Source organism: Acipenser ruthenus, chromosome 3 (genome assembly GCF_902713425.1).
Source record: "Acipenser ruthenus chromosome 3, fAciRut3.2 maternal haplotype, whole genome shotgun sequence".
Classification (NCBI taxonomy): domain Eukaryota; kingdom Metazoa; phylum Chordata; class Actinopteri; order Acipenseriformes; family Acipenseridae; genus Acipenser; species Acipenser ruthenus.
Window position 1 is genome coordinate 99,708,007 of NC_081191.1, and position 20,508 is coordinate 99,728,514.

Consider the following 20,508-nt stretch of genomic DNA (forward strand, 5'->3'; position numbering starts at 1 on the left):
GTGTATATTTATCTATTGCACAATTCTTTTTTGTGACTATATTCAACCTGATCCTATATTGAGATGTGCAATGTCTTTTTCTTGATTTATGGACTGTTTTCTACACAGCTATATTCAGAACAGAACATAAATGAATAGATGCACAAACACACAGACGTTTTGAACATACTGACAAAATCTTGGGTTGTAGATATTACTGTTTAGTTTAGACACAGAATGTGGATTTTATTTTTAATGTGGAGCCCTAAATCTTTAAACATCTCAATACTGTTTATGTTATACTTGTATGTATTTATTGATTCACCCATTGTGACTGTTGTGCTTGACTATGAAGTGCAGTTTGTAGTCTACTCAAAATGCTGATAAATAAGGAAAACATAATTTATTCCTAAATACATTCAAGTGCCAATGCTCTTGCAAAGCCTGTTGTTCAAGATTTTTTAAAGTGGAAAATACATATTTAAAGTATAATTTTTAAGTATTGCATGTGATATGAACCAGAGCTATATTAATTAATTCTCTGAAGTATTATAGTGTATCTTTAATGACTTATTCCAAATAAATAGGTAAGCACATTTGTCAGCTGTCACAAATCTTGGCAATATGAAAGTATATGCAACCATTAAAATGCCGGACTATCCATAGTTATTTGCAACACTAATTGAATTCATTACTAATCATAGTTATACAGTTATATAAGTCAAATTAACATCCTCTATAGTCCAAGAGAAAGGGACATTTTTTATTTCTGAGATCTGCTTTGTGAGAAAACAGCAATCTGCACCTATCAGAAAATGTTTAATTTCCACAGTATTAGAATTCAGTAGGCTATATGTTCTGATTTTATTATAATTCTTTTTTTGAAGGATAGTTTTCAAATGTAGCTTTTGTATCATGTTTGTGATATTGGGACCAAGCACAGCAATTTACAAACACTGGCTTGTTTGAGCAAGTCTCCATTTCTTTTATCTGGGTCCTTTTTTCTACTTTTTCAATGGAATAAAAATGTAACCTGAATGCAGGAAACATTTGACACACCCCTGTGAACACTTATGTGAATAGCAACAGAAAAAGTCAGTAATAAGGTGTTACTTGCAATGTATAGGGCTTATATATACTGTACCATATAGTACTGCCCTATAGTGCTGTTTTATAAGCAATTGCAATGGTAAAGGCAAATATTGTGAGTTAACAGTACAACTGACAACAACAATGCTGGTAGAATCAGTTCAATAATTCTAATATCTTGTTATAATGCAATGTCACACAAACAAGTATGTTATTATTATTATTTTTACAAAATAGGGTCAGTATGTTTTACATGTAATGTGAGTCCTTCAATATAATATTTTTGCTATTTCTGTATTTGTTATTGTTCTTTCAGGGTGTGGAAAAGGAAAGAGAGGAAATTGACTATGAAAGAAAAAGTGAAGTGTATAAAGATCTTGTCACACTTCTAAAAAACAAGTCTCCACATTTTGCAGAAAACATCACTAAGCAGGTATGCACACACTTAGAACCATTCTTTACCTTGCATATAAAAAATACTGTGTGTTGATTTGTTGCTGCAATGAGAAAAAACACATAGCAGTAAACCCAAGTATTTTCAAAAGTATAGATGATTATTGATACAGTAGATACAATTGTATCGGATTAAAGTGACATTTCCTATTGTAAAAGTAGACATTTATTTCAGTTTGAAATACAGTGCCTATAGAAAGTCTATACCCCCTTGAACTTTTTTCACATTTTGTTGTGTCAGTGCCTCAGGGTTTCATGCATTTAAATGAGGATTTTTTTCCACTTATCTACACACCATACTCCACACTGTTAAGGGGAAAAAAGTTTTTATTGAGAAAAATTATCTATTAAAAATACAAAACTGAAAGATCATAATTGGATAAGTCTCCACCCCCCTGAGTTAATACTTGGTGGAAGCACCTTTGGCAGCAATTACAGCTGTGAGTCTGTTGGGATAAGTCTCTATCAACTTTGCACACCTAGATTTGGAAATATTTGACCATTCTTCTTTACAAAACTGTTCAAGCTCTGTCAAGTTCCTTGGGGAGCGTTGATGGACAGCAATCTTCAAGTCATGCCACACATTTTTGACTGGATTTAGGCTGGGGCTCTAACTGGGCCACTCAAGGACATTTACCTTTTTGTTCCTTAGCCACTCCAGTGTAGCTTTGGCTGTGTGCTTTGGGTCGTTGTCATGCCGAAAGGTGAACTTCCGTTCTAGTCTCAGCTTTCTTGCAGAGGGCAGCAGGTTTTCCTCAAGGACTTCTCTGTACTTTGCTCCATTCATTTCCCCTTCTATCCTGACAAGTGCCTGTCACACTGCTGGCTGAGTGGTGCCGTCAGATCCAGGAAATGAATAACACACGGGACAGATTAAATTAAATGATGAAGGCGTTTGCTTGCGCCGGTTTATTATAAATAAAAAGGTTTGAACAAAACACAGGACACGGCACTTGAGGCCAAAATAAACAGACAAACAAAACGAACAGACACTAACAAACAGGGACGAACACTAAACAAACACGTACCACGTAGCAATTGCTGTTTCACTTTAATTATCTCCTCACTCCCGTTCCTTCGCCCTGAACACACAACCCCGAGTGAATGAAATGTGCATCTATATATACTGTTGTGCCGGGATTCAATTACTAATTAATTATTCACTTGAATCCCAGCACGTGAATTAATTACGTGCAACCTTGTGCTCACATATTAAATACTTTAAATGCACGTGAAGTGATGTGCAATCCCGTGCCTAAAGACAATTACATCTTAAATAACTTGTGCTGCACACACCCATTTATATCCCGTGCAGCCAACTACAATCCCCCAAATTAACACACGCAACATACAACATATAACACACAAATGCACACAGGGGCGGGGCACATTGCCACAGCGCTCCAGTCCCTGCTGATGAGAAACATCCCCATAACATGATGCTGCCACCACCATGCTTCACAGTTCTTTGGGTGATGCGCTGTGTTGGGTTTGCGCCAAACATAACGCTTTGCATTTAGGCCAAAAAGTTCCATTTTAATTTCGTCAGACCACAAAACTTTTTGCCACATGGCTACAGAGTGTTTGTTTTTTTGCATACTTCAAACAGGATTCAAGGTGGGCTTTCTTGAGTAATGGCTTCCTTCTTGCCACCCTACCATACAGGCCAGATTTGTGGAGTGCTTGGGATATTGTTGTCACATGCACACTTTGACCAGTCTTGGTCATAAAAGCCTGTAACTCTTGCAAAGTTGCCATTGGCCTCTTGGTAGCCTCTCTGATCAGTCTCCTTCTTGCTCGGTCATCCAGTTTAGAGGGACGGTCTGATCTAGGCAGGGTCTTGGTGATGCCATACACCTGCCACTTCTTAATAATCGTCTTGACTGTGCTCCAAGGGATATTCAAGGCTTTTGATATTTTTTTTTATACCCATCCCCTGATCTGTGCCTTTCAATAACTTTGTCCTGGAGTTCTTTTGAAAGCTCTTTGGTGTTCATGGTTGAGTCTTTGCTTTGAAATGCGCTACCCAGCAGAGGGAACCTACAGGAACTACTGAATTTATCCTGAAATTATGTGAATCACTACAATTTAACACAGGTGGAAGCGATTGGTTACACCTGAGCTAATTTAGGATTTGCTATTACAATGGGGGTGGATACTTATCCAACCAAGCTATTTCAGTTTTTATTTTTAATTAATTTTCTACAAATTTCTAGAATATTTTTTTCACTTGGAAGTTGTGGGGTAGGATGTGTAGATAAATGAAAAAAAAAACTATTTTATTGCATTCTAATTCCAGGCTGTAAGGCAACAAAAGGTGAAAATTTTGAAAGGGGGTGTAGACATTCTATAGGCACTGTACATACATTTTGAAATACTGAAGTGTAGCAGCTACTGCCACATCTATGACCCTTCATATTATTGAATGAATTATTTTCATTCAAACAATATTGTAAATATTTTTTAAATTAATTTCTTCTTTTTGTTTTCAAAGAAAACCATAATTATATAGTTTTCACATATCATACCATTCAAGACAGGCAAAGTAGCTGAAAAAAGCAATGAAAGTATGTAGCTAAGCATTTCAGTTTAAGAGCAGTCACATGACACTCTTTTAGACATTCAGGGTATTATTAAACACAATCAGTACATTGTAGGTTAATGTCAAGGTCGCTCCACCATGTAGCTTTGAAAACATGATACATTCTACTTTGCATTATGATTGATGCAATCTGTTATTAATAAGATTGACATCATAGATGTTGTGAACTAGGGTGAATAACTGCATCAGTAAACTCCAGCTTTCACCTTTGTTTCCACTTTCTAATATATACTTTCACTTTCTATTGCCATAATATTTTGAATAGTTTACATCTGAAACATAACTTTTTAAAACTAGTAAAACATTTTAAATCAGCTTGTCAAACATATTGGTATTTTGTGTTTCTTGTTTAAATTACAACTAAATATTCTGCAACAATACCCTGTGACATTCTGTAACAATACCTGGTGACATTTATTCCTTAGACTGGTACAACATACAATATATCATTGTTTACTAAAATTTGGGTCGATATCCTTTAGATGTATCACAGCTTCTCTAGGGGTAGGTGGCTAACACCTGCTTTTGGGTGTAGGGAGGCTATTGGCTTTGTTGTGAGATTGGAGTACCTTCAGTTTTTCTGCGCTAGTGTAGGGATTGCTGCAGTGAAGGAAAGTAATGGAGGTGTGGGGGGATAATTTAGAATTATAAGAAACCTAACAGTTTACAAACTAGAGAAAACCATTTGGCCCATCAATGCATGTCCAGTACCCTAGTTACTTGATCTCAGAACTACGTCAAGTTGGGTCTTAAAGGATCCCAATGATTCAGCATCAACAACATGTCTAGGTAACCCATTCCATCCCCTCACCACTCTCTGTAAAGTGTCTACTCCCCTCTGTCCTGTCTATCTCCACTTAATTTCCTCTGGTCCTGGTTTCTGTGATGTGCTTAAAATATCATCTTGGGATTTATGGTGCTCTTTCAACAGAGTAGGAGAAAGCAAAGTGTGTACACTAAAAAGAAGGTAGCTAACAACGGGAAATTTACATGTGGCCATATAATCATTCCTGCGGTAACCTAAAGAATGCCTCTTGATAATTGTTAAAAAAAATACCAAAAAAGTTTTAAATTTTAAAGTTCAAAATGTTATGGACATTTGTTTTTTCACTTATAAATGCAATTGGCAGTCAGAGGTTGTGGGCAGGTTTGGCCTTTACAGCATTCAAATAAATTAAATACTGTTGGATAAAATAACACTGAAGGTGGTTATAAAGGAAGACATGAGGAAAAGCTCTGTTTATTAGGATAGGCAGCAATCCCAGAACACACTGTTTAAAAGAAGAATCCAGGCTTAGTTTGCTTTTTCAGTTTAATGACCCCTACTGTTAGAAAAACTCATGTCCTGAACACAGCCGTCTCAATGACGGGCAAAGCTTTTGGAGATTTTGGAAGGAGATCAGCTGCACTACACTAAATTATAAATATGGAAACATACTCTCTGTGCATTGTTTTTGTTTGAACAGTGGCTTTCTTTTGGTTTATCCTCATGATGAAAGTCAACTCCACAGCCAACATAACATTATTTTTATTGTCTTGTTGACATGTTGGGATTTGAAACTAAAACTGACTTCATATTATATACATTGTAGAACATAATAGCCACACAAGTATTTTTTAATCATTCATGTGCCTTAAACAAGCAGTTTTAGCAAAGTTATTTTATTATCAATGTTTCCCTTGAAAACATCTTGTTTTATTTTGCAGCATTTTTTTTTCCCTAGGAAAATGTATTAAAAAAAAATTAACCTTTCTGACATTTTGCTATGTCTCATTGCAACCTGAAGTAGGTAGAAGCATGAAACTAATTTTCACCATTTAGACCATACTAATCTCTTTGTAATTGTCTCCAAATGTAGTCTTGCATGTCAAAAATGTTCTGTGCTAAACAGTTTATTCTTTATTCCATTATTTCAACAGTAGAAACATAACTAGTGTGGTTTCAAATAGGCTTGAACTTGCTTGATGACATCCAAAGATAACAGAAAGAAATCTCTAAAACTATACTGCTGTTTCCAGTGCAAGCAGGCAGTGATCTTTTCCTACTTTTATTGGATTACACATTTAATTGTAACCTTTTAGGTTGCCAAAAAAGACTATACATAGAAAACTGTTGCAGGCAAACTATTCACTTCCAATGGGTTTTTTTTGTTCATTTGATGCAGTTCTCAGAGCAGCTGTGATTGTGTGTAAGCAAGGAGAATAAGTTGATGTATTTAGATGAAGGGTCACATTTTTCATAATAGACAACATTCATGAGGTTTCCATGCGGGGCAATTTACACGTGAAATGGCGATGTGCGTGCACGTTTGGGAGAATTACTCGTGTAAATCAGGTTTGTGGCCAAAAAAAAACCCAGCCAAACAGAGGGATAGGGTAAATCTCATTTACTCATGGTCAGCAAGTGCAGCCGCTCCTCCAATCTGCGGATGCCACATAATTTCCCTTCCAGGTCGATGATTTAGATGGCCGACTTCCACCTAACCCAGGGAATGAACTGTCGGGCCATCCAGTGCCCTCGCAGGTCAGGAGGGAGATCTAACACCAAGAATCATTCGATCTCTTTCACATATCCCACTGCTCAGAGTGGAGCCGAAAGAACACTTTGCTAAATCTGCTTTTCCCATTACTCCTCCCTCCCTGGAAAAATAATCTGCATTTTGGTGGTCTTTCCCCGCAGGGTGTACCATGTGATACATGAAGGGCTGCAATGCCAGATACCACCGAGTTATCCGGGCATTGCTGTCCTTCATTGTGCTTAACCACTTGAGTGGGACGTGGTCAGTGATGAGATCAAATTAATGTCCCAGCAGGTAGTATCGTAAAGAGTGAGTAGCCCATTTAATGGCCAAACACTCCTTTTCAACTACAGAGTAGTTTCGCTCCCGAGGGAGCATCTTTTTACTGAGGTACAGGATGGGGTGTTCTACTCCATCTACTGTTGCCTTTTCACAGTGCACTCGCAGGTCGGGAGGGAGTTCAAACACCAAGAACCATTCAATCTCTGTCACACAGTCCTAACTGCAGGAATGAGCAAGGAGGTGCCGTTCGGGAGAAGAGGGACGGTCCCGCAGAGCAATGCTTTTTGCTTCAGTTACATCTGGCATAGCTATGTACGTGTTGCAGTGGCTCTGAACCAGGGAGTTGACAAACTTGTAAATACAGCGATGAACTGTGGTGTTATGCACCCCAAACACATTACCAACTACCCTGTACTCAGCTGAGTAACCCTAACTCTTTACTCAGCTGAGAATGCCAGCGTATACAGAGCAATCGCCACTCTTTTTTTCCACTGGCACAGGAGACAGTACATAATTCCTTTTTGGCTGCATATCTTCCTTTACCAGTTCCACTATAATGTTGCTGAATGTTGCCCTGGTTACGTGAAATGACTATCCACTGCAGATCTGAAAGAGTGATGCAGCACAACCTCTTCCCACCAACAAGATGGACAGGTATGTGTCCAAACCGTCCTTTCACTAGCCATTGGCATTAGATAAAAAGGCATACGTATTTGCTGGTAGAGGATGCTTGGAGGTTCAAGCTCCCGAAAAAGGGAAAACATCCACTGTTCTCAAGACAGCCTTGGGAGCATACGAGGAAGATGTGTGGCACAGAGTTTTACAATCCGCCGGTTTTCAGCCATGGTGATCTGCAATACCTGTGTTGGTCAGTTTCATTTTATACCTCCCAGTTCATTTTGAATGAATGAGTCGTAAGATAAATTAGTTGAAACCTGTTTCAATACTAACGACATGCCACCCTGCCAATGACATTTAAGAAACTATTTGGGCAAAAGCAATAAAACACATTATTAACCAACCAGGCACAAGGTATTTTGCTTTATTACAGCAGCTTAGATTCACTCGTGTACCAGTTCTCTTTGCATGGAAACCGCATTTTCACAAAATGTCACTAGTAATCTCAAAAACAGCATGAGTACTTTACACATAGCTAATTTACATATCAACCCCCAACTATCCCCTCGATTTGCATGACGTCGTGTGAAAAGCCCGGTTTACTCGAGTAAAATAAACTGAGTGAAAGGAAACCCAAAAAAGCATTTTACACAAGACATTTTTCTCGAGCAAATGTCTCGAGCTAAAAAAAAAAACATGCATGGAAACTCCACCATTGATGAACAGATTTGTACCATTTAAAGTATTACAAAATGTCACTTTGTTTTCTGTGTTCATCTGGAACACTTACATGTATCATCTGATTACAGTACAGTTGTCATTTTAAAAATGCAATTCAGTATCCCATCACTAACTTAGTTAGATCCCCCTTAGGACACTTCGATCACCAGGGAACCACCAGGCCACTCAAGTATTGGTCAATTTTGTTGTGAATAATTTACTTTATGAAAGGCACTGGATTTGCAGCACTGGAGACTGAAATACAATGCTATTGAGTCACAGACCAGGTAAAGCTTCCCTACTTTGCCCCTCAAGCCTGTCAGTGGAGGGGGCTACTTACAATTCATTCTCAATGTCCATTCAATCCTTTGTCTCTACAATGTTCCCAATTCCCATCTACAGTTGTGCTGAATTGTGTGGTGTTTTTTTTCTAGTTACTGATTGCTAAGTTGAGACCACAAACTCCTCTAACATGTGACATACAGTAACCATATTTAAACATTGATCCCCTGAGGTGAAAACCTATTAAGAACATAAGAACATAAGAAAGGTTACAAACGAGAGGAGGCCATTTGGTTCCAGACTCTCACAATTCTCTGTGTAAAAAGTGCCTCCTATTTTCTGTTTTGAATGCCCCTTTATCTAATCTCAATTTGTTACCCCTGGTCCTTGTTTCTTTTTTCATGTCGAAAAAGTCCCCTGGGTCGACATTGTCAATTCCTTTTAGAATTTTGAATGCCTGAATCAGATAGCCGTGTAGTCTTCTTTGTTCAAGACTGAATAGATTCAATTATTTTAGCCTGTCTGCATATGACATGCCTTTTAAACCAGGAATAATTCTGGTCGCTCTTTTTTACACTCTTTCTAGAGCAGCAATATCCTTTTTGTAGTGAGGTGACCAGAACTGAATACAATATTCTAGATGAGGTCTTACCAATGCATTGTAAAGTTAACATTACTTCCCTTGATTTAAATTGATAAGGCCTGTGACGGCTTCTGTACTGCTACTATAATTTATATGTTGAACTTTCTGAATCTAGAACTGATAACTTAGATGCAGCTATGGGCTGTATTTTCTCCTGTTTTGTAAAGGAGAAAATGTAATGTTAACAAAATGAGAAACAATGGTCAACCTAAGAAGGCATAAGAGACATTGGTTTTTGGGAATGTTTTTTACCATTTAGTATGTTTTTTCTACATTTAAGAAAGTTAATTACAGGCTGGAGTAAACACTTTGGAAGTCTAGCTTTATGAGTTTTAAACATTTAAGGTCTGGGATTCTCATTAACTGGGTGTGATACACCAACTTTCCTCCTTATTTCTTGCTTGTGCAAGGTGGTGAGCCAACCTCAACATTATGTTATGATGTACTTTACTGTTGGTGACATATTTCAGATACTGTAGGACATTGCCACTATCATTTCTTCTTTGTGGTCAAATTAATATGTATTTTGTCTATAGATGGAGGCTTTTAACACTTGCCACGCACAGCTGATTTTCTAATTAAACAGCAACATTTTGGTGTCCAGAATATTCATTTATAAAACATTTTTATGTATGAAAAGGTCATATTTTGGACTGGATCGTTAGGCTGTTTTTAATTTATGTCACTGTTTAAAGCGATTTTTATGATTCTATAGTCACGCTAGCTTTAGACGGCAAATGTTACAATCTTTTCTCACACTTTTTACACTTTGACATTTTGCATTGAAAAATACAAAACAATTGAGCTAGTTTGCCCTTAATGTATATGGCATTATGACATTGGCTTTACTATATGTCTACAAGTTTTCCATTGCTACCTCTATTCAAGGAAGCAGTGTGGTCCAGTGGTTAAAGTCCAGGGCTTGTAACCAGAAGGTCACCGGTTCAAATCTATGACAATGACTGACTCACTATGTGACCCTGAGCAAGTCACTTAACCTCCTTGTCCTCCATCCTGCAGATGAGATGTTAAATCAGTGTCCTATTGTAATTGTATTATTGTATTATTACTTGTACTGTAACACTTGAAATGTATTTGCTTACGATTGTATGTCGCCCTGGATAAGGGCGTCTGCTAATAAATAAATAATAATAATAATAATAATAAAGTGACTCTGCATATAATGCACAGTTCACAGCCTACCTCTGTAAAGCGCTTTGTGATGGTGGTCCACTATGAAAGGCGCTATAAAAAAAAGATAAAGATAGTAATGGCTTTTCTCACACACACAAGTTGTGCATATGTAGAAATACTGTCAGGTTTTCTAATGAACATTAAAATTTAAATAGGTCATAATTAAGGCTTGACACACTTTAAGGTGTGTCAAGCCTTAATTATATGCATCGGCAAATTGTAGATGGGGCTCATTTATAAATTAAGTCTGTGATATTAAAATGAGATTTATGAGGCGGCAGAACAGCTGATAGGAAAGAGTATTATGCAGTCATAACGTATTTCTTACGACAGAGTGCAGGCTCCTAACCTTCCTGATCAACCCAGGAACAGAGGGAGAGTACTGAGAAGAAGGGAGAGTATTTAGGGGTCTGCATTACCTTTTTTGATCTCCATGAGGTTGAAATTATAGCTCGATACCGGCTATTTGATTTTGTATAATTGTTTGTATTCGTCCCTGTGGTAGAGTCCTGGTATACTTGCCTCAGGCGGCCGAGGAGAACACAGACGAGACTGAGGTAGAGATTGACGTTGATACGCCGACACAGGCGCACGGGATTTAATCAATGAACATAAACAAAAAGTAAACAATAATGTCATGTGACGCTACCAGTGATGGTAGCGCACAGAGGACGATACATGACTGTACAAACACAAAATAAAACATAATACAACAAACTAAATCAAAGGTGCCGTGAAAACGGCAGGCCTTGCAGCAGCCCCGATCACAGTGACCTCTATATTTTTATACTAACGCTCTGCTGAGACACGTAATAACAAATAACGCAAAAATATACAATAGAACTACATATTTCCCATGTGCAGGGCTTCCGCCCTGCCACAGTCCCATAATAAACTTGGTTCAGTAAGTTATCCTTTTCATTTTGTATATTTGGTTTTATCCGTCATATAATAATAATATAATATAAAGTCAAGACACTTAGTCAACACAGGTTATTTCTGCCTCTCCAGATGAGCTACCCTGGCTTTAGTGGGTTAAAACCTGTACATGTTATTTAAAACACAGGTTAGCCCATTTTGAACTGTCATTTCTGCCTCTCCAAATGACAATTGTTACAAGAGATCACATTATTTTTACATACAATTACCCATTTATACAGTTGGGTTTTTACTGGAGGAATCTAGGTAAAGTACCTTGCTCTAGGGTACTGCAGCAGTGTCCCCCACCTGGGATTGAACCCACGACCCTCCGGTAAAGAGTCCAGAGCCCTAACCACTACAATTTAGCGCTGTGTCGGTCGATCTTCATACATGTCCCCCCATGTGCTTAGCCACAGAGCTGCTCACATTATTTAATGCTGAATTACGCCGCATAATTAATTGAGAGCTTACCTTTAAGTGTGGTTAAAATTATTTTATTACAATATTAGAGTGGAATTGTTCTTTTTATTGTTGGAGTGGTGTGCTTGCTTTGCAGTATTGTTTTCATAAAAAGAGGCTTTGTTTCTGCTTATGGAAAACTTGCTATGTTTCCCTCAAAAAGGAATAGAGAAGCAACATGTCTGATGTCGAAATGGAAAATTTGCTATACTTGAAATGGTCATAAATAACCTTTTTTTTATTATTATATACAACCTAAGCCTATATAATTTTATAACACCGTGTAACAAATTTTTGTCTTTTCGTTCACATAAAGTCAGAAAAAAACAACATATGAATCCAAATTAACATGTATTTATACTAAAGTAATACAAAAATGACTACAAAAGATTTAGAAGTGAGTAGTTTTTCGAGATTTACGATTATACTGTAAATCACTTTCACGAATCAGCCCCCAAATGTAGTCTTCCATCATGTTCTCGTTATACTGTCCTTGGTAGCGGCGTTCAAAGTCCAGTTTATCCTGGTGGAAGCGCTTGCCTTGCTCCTCCGAGTACGCTCCCATGTTCTCCTTGAATTTATCAAGATGAGCATCAAGGATATGGACTTTGAGGGACATCCTACAGCCCATTGTGCCGTAGTTCTTCACCAGAGTCTCAACCAGCTTCACATAGTTTTCGGCCTTGTGATTGCCCAGGAAGCCCCGAACCACTGCGACAAAGCTGTTCCAAGCCGCTTTCTCCTTACTAGTGAGCTTCTTGGGGAATTCATTGCACTCCAGGATCTTCTTTATCTGTGGTCCGACGAAGACACCGGCTTTGACCTTTGCCTCAGACAGCTTAGGGAAGAAGTCTTGAAGGTACTTGAAGGCTGCCGACTCCTTATCTAGAGCTCTGACAAATTGTTTCATAAGGCCCAGTTTGATGTGCAGTGGTGGCATCAGCACCTTCCGGGGGTCCCAGCCATACTCATCATACTTCAAGGTGTCCAGCAAGGTCTTGATGCTGTTGTAATCCTCTTTGAGGTGCACCGAGTGAGCCAGGGGAAGAGACGGGTACTTGTTACCATTATGGAGCAGCACGGCTTTGAGGCTCCTGGATGAGTTGTCAATGAAGGACAGTATAACGAGAACATGATGGGAGACTACATTTGGGGGCTGATTCGTGAAAGTGATTTACAGTATAATCGTAAATCTCGAAAAACTACTCACTTCTAAATCTTTTGTAGTCATTTTTGTATTACTTTAGTATAAATACATGTTAATTTGGATTCATATGTTGTTTTTTTCTGACTTTATGTGAACGAAAAGACACAAATTCGCCCGTTTTCTCATTGGAAATAGGTAAATTTCAAAATATCACTGTCCTGGTCACAAAAGCAAAGTTTGTGGGGAATAATAGGCATTTTCTATACTTTTGAGGCATAAGCAATTAGGAAATAACACTTACTACCCAGGAACAAAAATTGTGTTATATAGTGTAACCATTGTTTATTATAATTAGGGCTTCTGTTTTTCCGGTTTTATTAATTGTATTTTTTGGTGCTTAGCTAGTTTCAAGTTTTATGTACTCGGGGCTTTCGTTTATTTTTCGGGGCTTTTGTTTTTGATATTCTCTATACTGTATGAAATTAGTGTTTTCGGTTACTTCTCAAAATGTGTGAGTGTTTTTTTTTTTTTTTTTGTCAAAATATGTATAGTAACTCAACAGTACTTGCACACTTAAGTTGTACCTTCCTTCCATTGCTGTCTTCCATAACGGAATCCCTGTGTTCACGGGCACATTCCGGGGATTTTGTGTGTAGGCATTTGTGTACATTTTGCCACAATTCTGTTTTAAATCCTCTGTATCTTAACTGTAATACAGCTTGAAATCCTGTTACCAAGCCTCCATCCTGATTGTAATCTTGTTTTAAATCTCACAAGCGGAGTCTCCAATAGAAATGTAGGAAAATGCTGTCCTTCAGTAGTTGGGGCAGGTTTAAAGTATTGAGAACGAATCAATGATGCAAGTCAGAAAGGCTGGACGTTGTGAAATGCAGCTCTGTGAAATGTATTTATTATTATTGTTATAGTAGGTTTTATTTTTTAATGGGAATAGGGTAAAGTCAACATGAATTGATTAACTATTTCCAACCATTTTCCTGTGCTTTCCGGTGTTTATTGGCTATCTATCCACCGATTTCATTTTTTTTTTGTATTGGGGGTGTTTTAACGGTTAAAACTGAAAATCAGAAGCCCTAATTATAATATATTTTTTTTTACTTTTGAGTAAGTGTAGCAATACAACTGAATTCTTTTTTGAACAGGATTTTGCAATTTATGAAGAACCTCCATCGACTCAAAAGACCCAACATGTGGAATTGGTTGATACTGAGGAACAAGGCCAAACCAAAAGGTCTTACGAGAATCAAGAAAAGAATGTGCATGAGAAGATGAGACAACAGCCTACACAGAACAAGCCAACCCTCCCAAAAAAATTGGAACCATCTTTAAAGTGGAAGAATCTTAATTTAACTTCTTCCCAAGGGTATGTAATCATTTAACTTGTATAGTTTAATTAGTTTAAAGGTTATAGTGTTGATAGATAAAAATCTGCATTTCTGCATGATAGGCGAACGATAAAAATATTTTGGAAATACGTAAGTGCCACTTTAGTTGTGTGTACTGCTTAATGAGTGAAAAGGGCATAATCATTAATGTCTTACTGGTTTCTTGAAGCCATAAAATAAATAAGCCACATTCTAAGTTGGTGTTCTAACATTAAAGTAAATATTGCTAGGTATGAAAGTTTACTATTGTGCTAATCTTTGTTTTGTGCACGTTTCATCTTTTCACGGATGTAATGTTTAGTCTCTAACTTGCCATCCAAACACCCCAGTTTTCTTTACTATGCATAACAAACTTTGCAGTAAACTGCAGTCTTTTCCTCTGGCATAATTTCCTGGTGCACCAAAAGAGGTCTCCTGGAGAAACTGTGTTTTTCTCAGAGCTCAGTGTGTTCTGTCTAGACCAGAGTGACGTGTACAGCTCTGCAAGAACGCATCCAGTTTGATAAGAGCTACAAGACGTATTACTATTGTTGAATAATTTGTTTCAAGTTTTATTTTAAATAGCACTTAATTATATGTTATATTGTGTAGTTTAAGGTCATTGTTATATATTATTAGCTAGACATGCAAGTAGATTTTATTTTTATTTTATTAGATTGTAGCATTTTTTGTTCATCGCATACAAGCTTAAAAAGTGTTTCAATTTATTTGTAAACTACATTGTGGTCTATGATTTTATGTAGCTTACACTTTATGCTCTAAATATTTATCCTATTTCTTCATGTGGTTTATTGTGTGAATATTTCTTTTAAAATATAGAGATGGAGTAATTATGAGCTATAGTTTTTAAGACGTTTCACATTGTTTTAGTTTTGTTTTGGTCTGAATTTCACCCACTCCCTCCTGTAAATCAACATGGTCAGCTGCTATCCTCAATGAAAAAAAGTTAATTGGGTCTTCATAATTGCAAAAATAAGAATGTGAAAAAAAAACATGAAAGAGTGCATGTACTGGTTAAAATATAAATATATTGCATTATAGCTAAATCAATTTGAAAAGTCTATGAGGCTAGGAGTGTATGAGAAAAGTTTGGTAACAATTTGTGCAAAATGAAGCCAGTTATTGTGTTCATCATGTAGTGTTACAGACACGATGGACAGACACGATTAAGCAAAATTATGAAAGAGCAAGGCTGATTTGACAGTACAGTTATGTTTCAATCAAAAAGCAATGTTGCATTTACTGCTACCAGTTCAAATTGCCCTTCCTTTTGGGCATAACAGTTTTTTAGGCTTAACTGCCCTCACCGTAACAGAGGCGAATAGATCAAAATTGTAATATTGTATAATGGCAACTTAATGCAGAAGCATATATATATATACACTAGTATTTGGTTGAAAATGTGTTTATTTTGCAAGAGCTGAGTGTTATGTAATCATTTTAATGTTCAATCTGAATCCAAAAAGCAGTGCAATGATTCAGAGTACGGGAAAACGTGTACAAAATGCTGTTAAACTTTGTTTGTTAAACTATCAGGCCTATAAATATTTCCTTTAAGTAAATCAATATAATGTAGGTACACCCCTCATGTTTTTAGAATTAAGATACTGGATTGTTGGGGTTTTAATAATTTTACAATTTAAATGTATTTTTTTAGGGAAAAAAATGAAAATTCCACAATTATAAAGATTGTCAAACCTGAAAAAGAAACTGCAGCAAAGGGAAGGATCTCTCCTCGGAGTCCAGAATTTAAAAACAAGGCACATTTTTCCTCTGCACATTTACCAAGAAGACCTTCTGCACGAAAAACGTAAGTTTGTCGGGTGGGATAGGCTATTTAGGTAAACTTTGTGTATTTTTTGTTTTTGTTTTTGAATTTCTTATGAACTGTAATTTGTATATGTTTTTAATTATTTAATATGATTTAAGAAGGTTGTTTATTGTTTCAACACCACAACAAACAGAGGACCTGTAAACTAATATACTAATGTGTATATCTATGGTATATCTATGACATGGTAGCATCATGGCCTGGATGTTGCTTGACAGGGAGAGAGACTGAGACACAGAAAGCTTGCAGTTTAAATGTAAATGCACTCTTTTAATTAAACAAATAAGACGGTACAGACACTACACAAAACACATTTAACAAAACAAATGTCACAAGGGCCAAAACAAAAGGTTATACAAAAACTCGTAAACACAGGATGGGACAGCACAGCACGGAACACACCTTCACCTCTAACACCAACATTAATTCTAAATTAACACCCGTGATCACCCTCTTTATTTATATACCTGTGGCTGGAGCCAACCCAATATTCCCCACACAAACACACACGTCAGTTCGGCAGGGCTTTCGTCCTGCCACAATGCTCTATACATATTTTTCTGTTTAACACACTGAAACTATAAGAAGTTATCCTTGGATAGTCTTTGTGTTAGTTGTTATACTGAAGCATTCAATCTGTACATTACTGTGTAAAATGACTTGCTGGTAACATTCCCTAGGTGTGAAATTTAAGATGATTTAAAACCAGAAATTAAATCAAATATGTGTCCTTCTATTTGTTAAATAAGTAAGACTCCTGGGGCTAGGGATGAAGATTTCAGTGAGAGTTCTTCAGAGAGTGAAGAAGATGAAGACCAGCCTGATCGCCGTCAGGAGTCAAACACAGACTTACCTTCGGAATACTGGCAAATTCAGAAGTTGGTAAAGTACTTAAAGGTAAGAGTACAACTTGTTTCAGTAAGAAGTATGTGTTTATGATGTTAATTTAACATGTAATATATGGGCTCATAGTCTGTTGAAAAACAGTTTTTTTTTTTTTGTGTGCCTTTAATGAATATAAAACTGTATTTATTAATTCAAAATTCCTGTAATAGAATTTGAATTACTGACACTGTACAGTATTATACAGGGTTACACTTTGTCCATTTACAGGATCTTGAGAATTCTACGTCCATGAAATTATACATGTAATATTCTCTTTCAGTTATTAAGTGAATACATACTTCATTAAAATAATGCATTTATTCAAGTCAGTATGGCTTTAACAGCAAAGGAATTAAGGAAATTACGAATACTAATAAGAACTGCATTACAGTCAAGTGTTTGCTTTCACTGTCTAAAGCTGATTGCTCTTAACAAACAGGTTTAAAACCTTTTGGTATATCTTAATTAATATTTCATAAACTGGTGCTGTTCTTGGTTTGAGAAATAATGTCTGTAAAAATTGTGCCACTCCATTCTTACTTTTAAAAGAAAATGGATTCCCAGAAATATCTGTTTGCTATGACTTTTATTGGAACAGTAATTAGCAAAGTTGAGTGCAGCAGACCAAGCCCTGGTTGTGTTTATATAAGTATTTGAATGATTTAGTTGTCAGTGAAAATACCTAATGTAGAAGTGGCATGATTTAAAATACAAGATATTTCTGTTTAATCCAGCACATTGTATATCATTACATTTTGTTTAATGAAGTGGTTAGTCAATATGTTATTTGGCTTTGTTCTTCCAAAAAAGGGACAATTTAATTATATGTGTAGAGCAGAATACATTTGCAGTGCCAGGTACAGTAGAGATGCAGTTGCAACATACATATATCAAAATGTTAGAGGAACATTGTATTGATGATGTGTCCTTGACCATGCATATGGAGTTTATTAATTGGTGAAGAAAAACATTACACTCTGTGTCACACTGAGTTTGCATATTTTCATTGCCCTTGTTCCCGCATATATACATGACAAATTAACTTTAGAGACTGCCAGAAAAGCAGTGTGTATGAGAGGGAGAAATACGAAAACCGAGTTCAAGTGTTGGCAGATCAAAAAGGGCTGGACCAATGTTGAATGAGATTGTATTGCTACTAGTTTGGCCAGGTGGGTTCATTTACAAAGAATGACTGACAATTTGGTACAAGTATACTATACTGTAATGTTCTCTCTAGTTCTAAATAATGACACCAGAGTGTAGTTGATCTTAAGCACCAGGAGCAGTTTTCCTATACAGTGCAGGAAGACTGAATGTAGCAAAGCCATGTGCTCCCTGGTTTTGTCACAATTGAAACCTCCCTATGATGTCACCCAAAACAAGCTAATTAAAACTACTGGACTGCAAATCTGTGGGAGGACTTAAATGGCCCAAAGAGTACAATTTTAAGATCTTGATTACAATACATTTATAAATATTTAAGAAATAAATAATGTCATAAAAATGGTTATAAATAAGTATTTGTTAGTAATCAGCAAGTCTTAAATAAAATGATTTATGGTCTTATATTTGGACTAATAATTGCCCTATAACATTTTCTCTTTGGAAAGAAGAAAGGAAATGTGCAGTAATAGGTAAGGGTTAAATACATTGTTCTTTCGTGCCCACTAAAATGGAAATCACAGATGACAGTTGCAATAGTTTATTCTCAAATGTGTTATGCTCATTATCAAACAACTGGACACGTTTCCCTGAATTAATTTAGGGAATGCTTTTATTTGTAGACATTTTTGAAGAGCGTTCATTGGCAATAGAGGGCTTGAACATATGCAGCACACCTGAAATGTAACCATTTATAGCACATATGCTCATTGACCAAGCATTATACTTTCCATATTATTTAATTGGCATCGATATTTGGGTAACCACAGGGTATTTGTTTTACAAGCAGAAACTAAATTGCCTAATTAGCTAGCATTGGATATATATGGCAACAAAACAGTGTTTCATAGAACTTGCTTTAACAGGCTGTTACCAATTATTACACACTCTCCTTTTGTAAACAAATTAATTGGAACTGGCTCTAAACTCTCAAGCAATAAAAAAGCACTATTTTACCAATATGATTAATAATAAAATGTAATTATACCTTAAGACTTTTCATAACTTGTTAGGCTTCTTTAACTGAAAGTAGTATTTGCGCCCCTGCAGTTTAACAGCTGGTGCTTACTGCAGCTCTGTATTTAATTTATGCTACATGTACCAATGCTGTGGCTTGCAGATGTTTGGCGATACAGTAGGATTTCTGTTATATTTAAAAAGATAAATAAGTAGGCTAATTATTTAAATAAAAGGAATTCACTCATCAGGTATTCTCAAAACACAATATAAAGGTATGGGAAAAAACTCTTTAAAAATGGAAAATCAATAAGGATTTGCGTCTTTTGTACTTAAAACTTTAACTTAATACTGTAAAACATCTATCACACATTTGTTGGTGCTTCTGAAGCTGAAGAAAAATTTCCATTGAAGTTGAAATAACAAGCATATTTTATGTGTGGGCAGTGGCAACTATTTGTGTAACTAAAGCTCCTTTCACACTGGCATGCTGTACCCGGGTTGGAACCTAAACGGGTCAGGACCCGGTGTCATGCGGGACGACTACATGATTTCACAAAGCTTTTGATAAAGCAATATGTGTATCAATGCCCCGGGAGCAGCTTGTTCCAGGCGCTTCGATCCAAGCTTCTCTGGATTGAACTGTCTGCCCAAATGTTGATCCGAGCAAATGTTTCTTCATCCCTGCTGCAATCTGGCTCATGGTGTCTCTCAAACAACAAAAATATATTGAACCGAATAAACAGAAACGTTCCTTGTGGAAGTAAAAGCAGGCATGGCTGTTTGTTATTTCGTCGTCTTATAAATGGCCGTCATGCATTTTGTCTCGCTCAACCCGGGTCAAAGTCGCTGGGACCCTGGTTAACCGGGGTACAACCCAGGTACGTGGTTTCACACTACGTGGGAGTGTGACCCGGGTAGCCAGAACCCAGGTCTGGGCCTGGGTAGAAGTGCCAGTGTGAAAGGGGCTTAAGATGCAAAGATGCACACAATTATTGGCTGTACTCTAAAATGCACACAATTATACATGTACTCTAAAATCAGCTACAGAGCACTGCTGCATTAATTAATACTTAATCCTATTGTAATTGTTTCTTGCTGGTTGATGAGTGTGGTTTGTATTAGATCAGAATGTATACATCTTTTTAAAATATAAGGCATTTTATCTTCCTGTGTATTTTTGGAAAATTGTGAAAAAATAAAACATGTAATTTGAAACAGAACATTTTATGTAGGCCTGCCAACGGTGAAAACCAATGAATTGTACTTATTTAAAGAGTTGACAGATGTGATGAATACTGTAAATAATTTAGGAGGGATTAGTATTATTCCTTATACAACAATATAAGGACTGATGAGAGCC

General features: G+C 36.6%; 1 protein-coding gene across 1 annotated transcript in view; it reads left to right on the top strand.

The window, feature by feature from the left end:
* The window catches only part of LOC117394924 (outer dynein arm-docking complex subunit 2-like), an 88,492-nt gene that overhangs the window by 3,568 nt on the left and 64,416 nt on the right, over positions 1-20,508 (top strand). The window contains exons 7-10 of the mRNA XM_033993666.3: positions 1,385-1,501; positions 14,069-14,289; positions 15,969-16,121; positions 16,892-17,039. Of these exons, the coding sequence (XP_033849557.2) occupies positions 1,385-1,501; positions 14,069-14,289; positions 15,969-16,121; positions 16,892-17,039 (639 nt within the window). The remainder of the gene's footprint in view (positions 1-1,384; positions 1,502-14,068; positions 14,290-15,968; positions 16,122-16,891; positions 17,040-20,508) is intronic.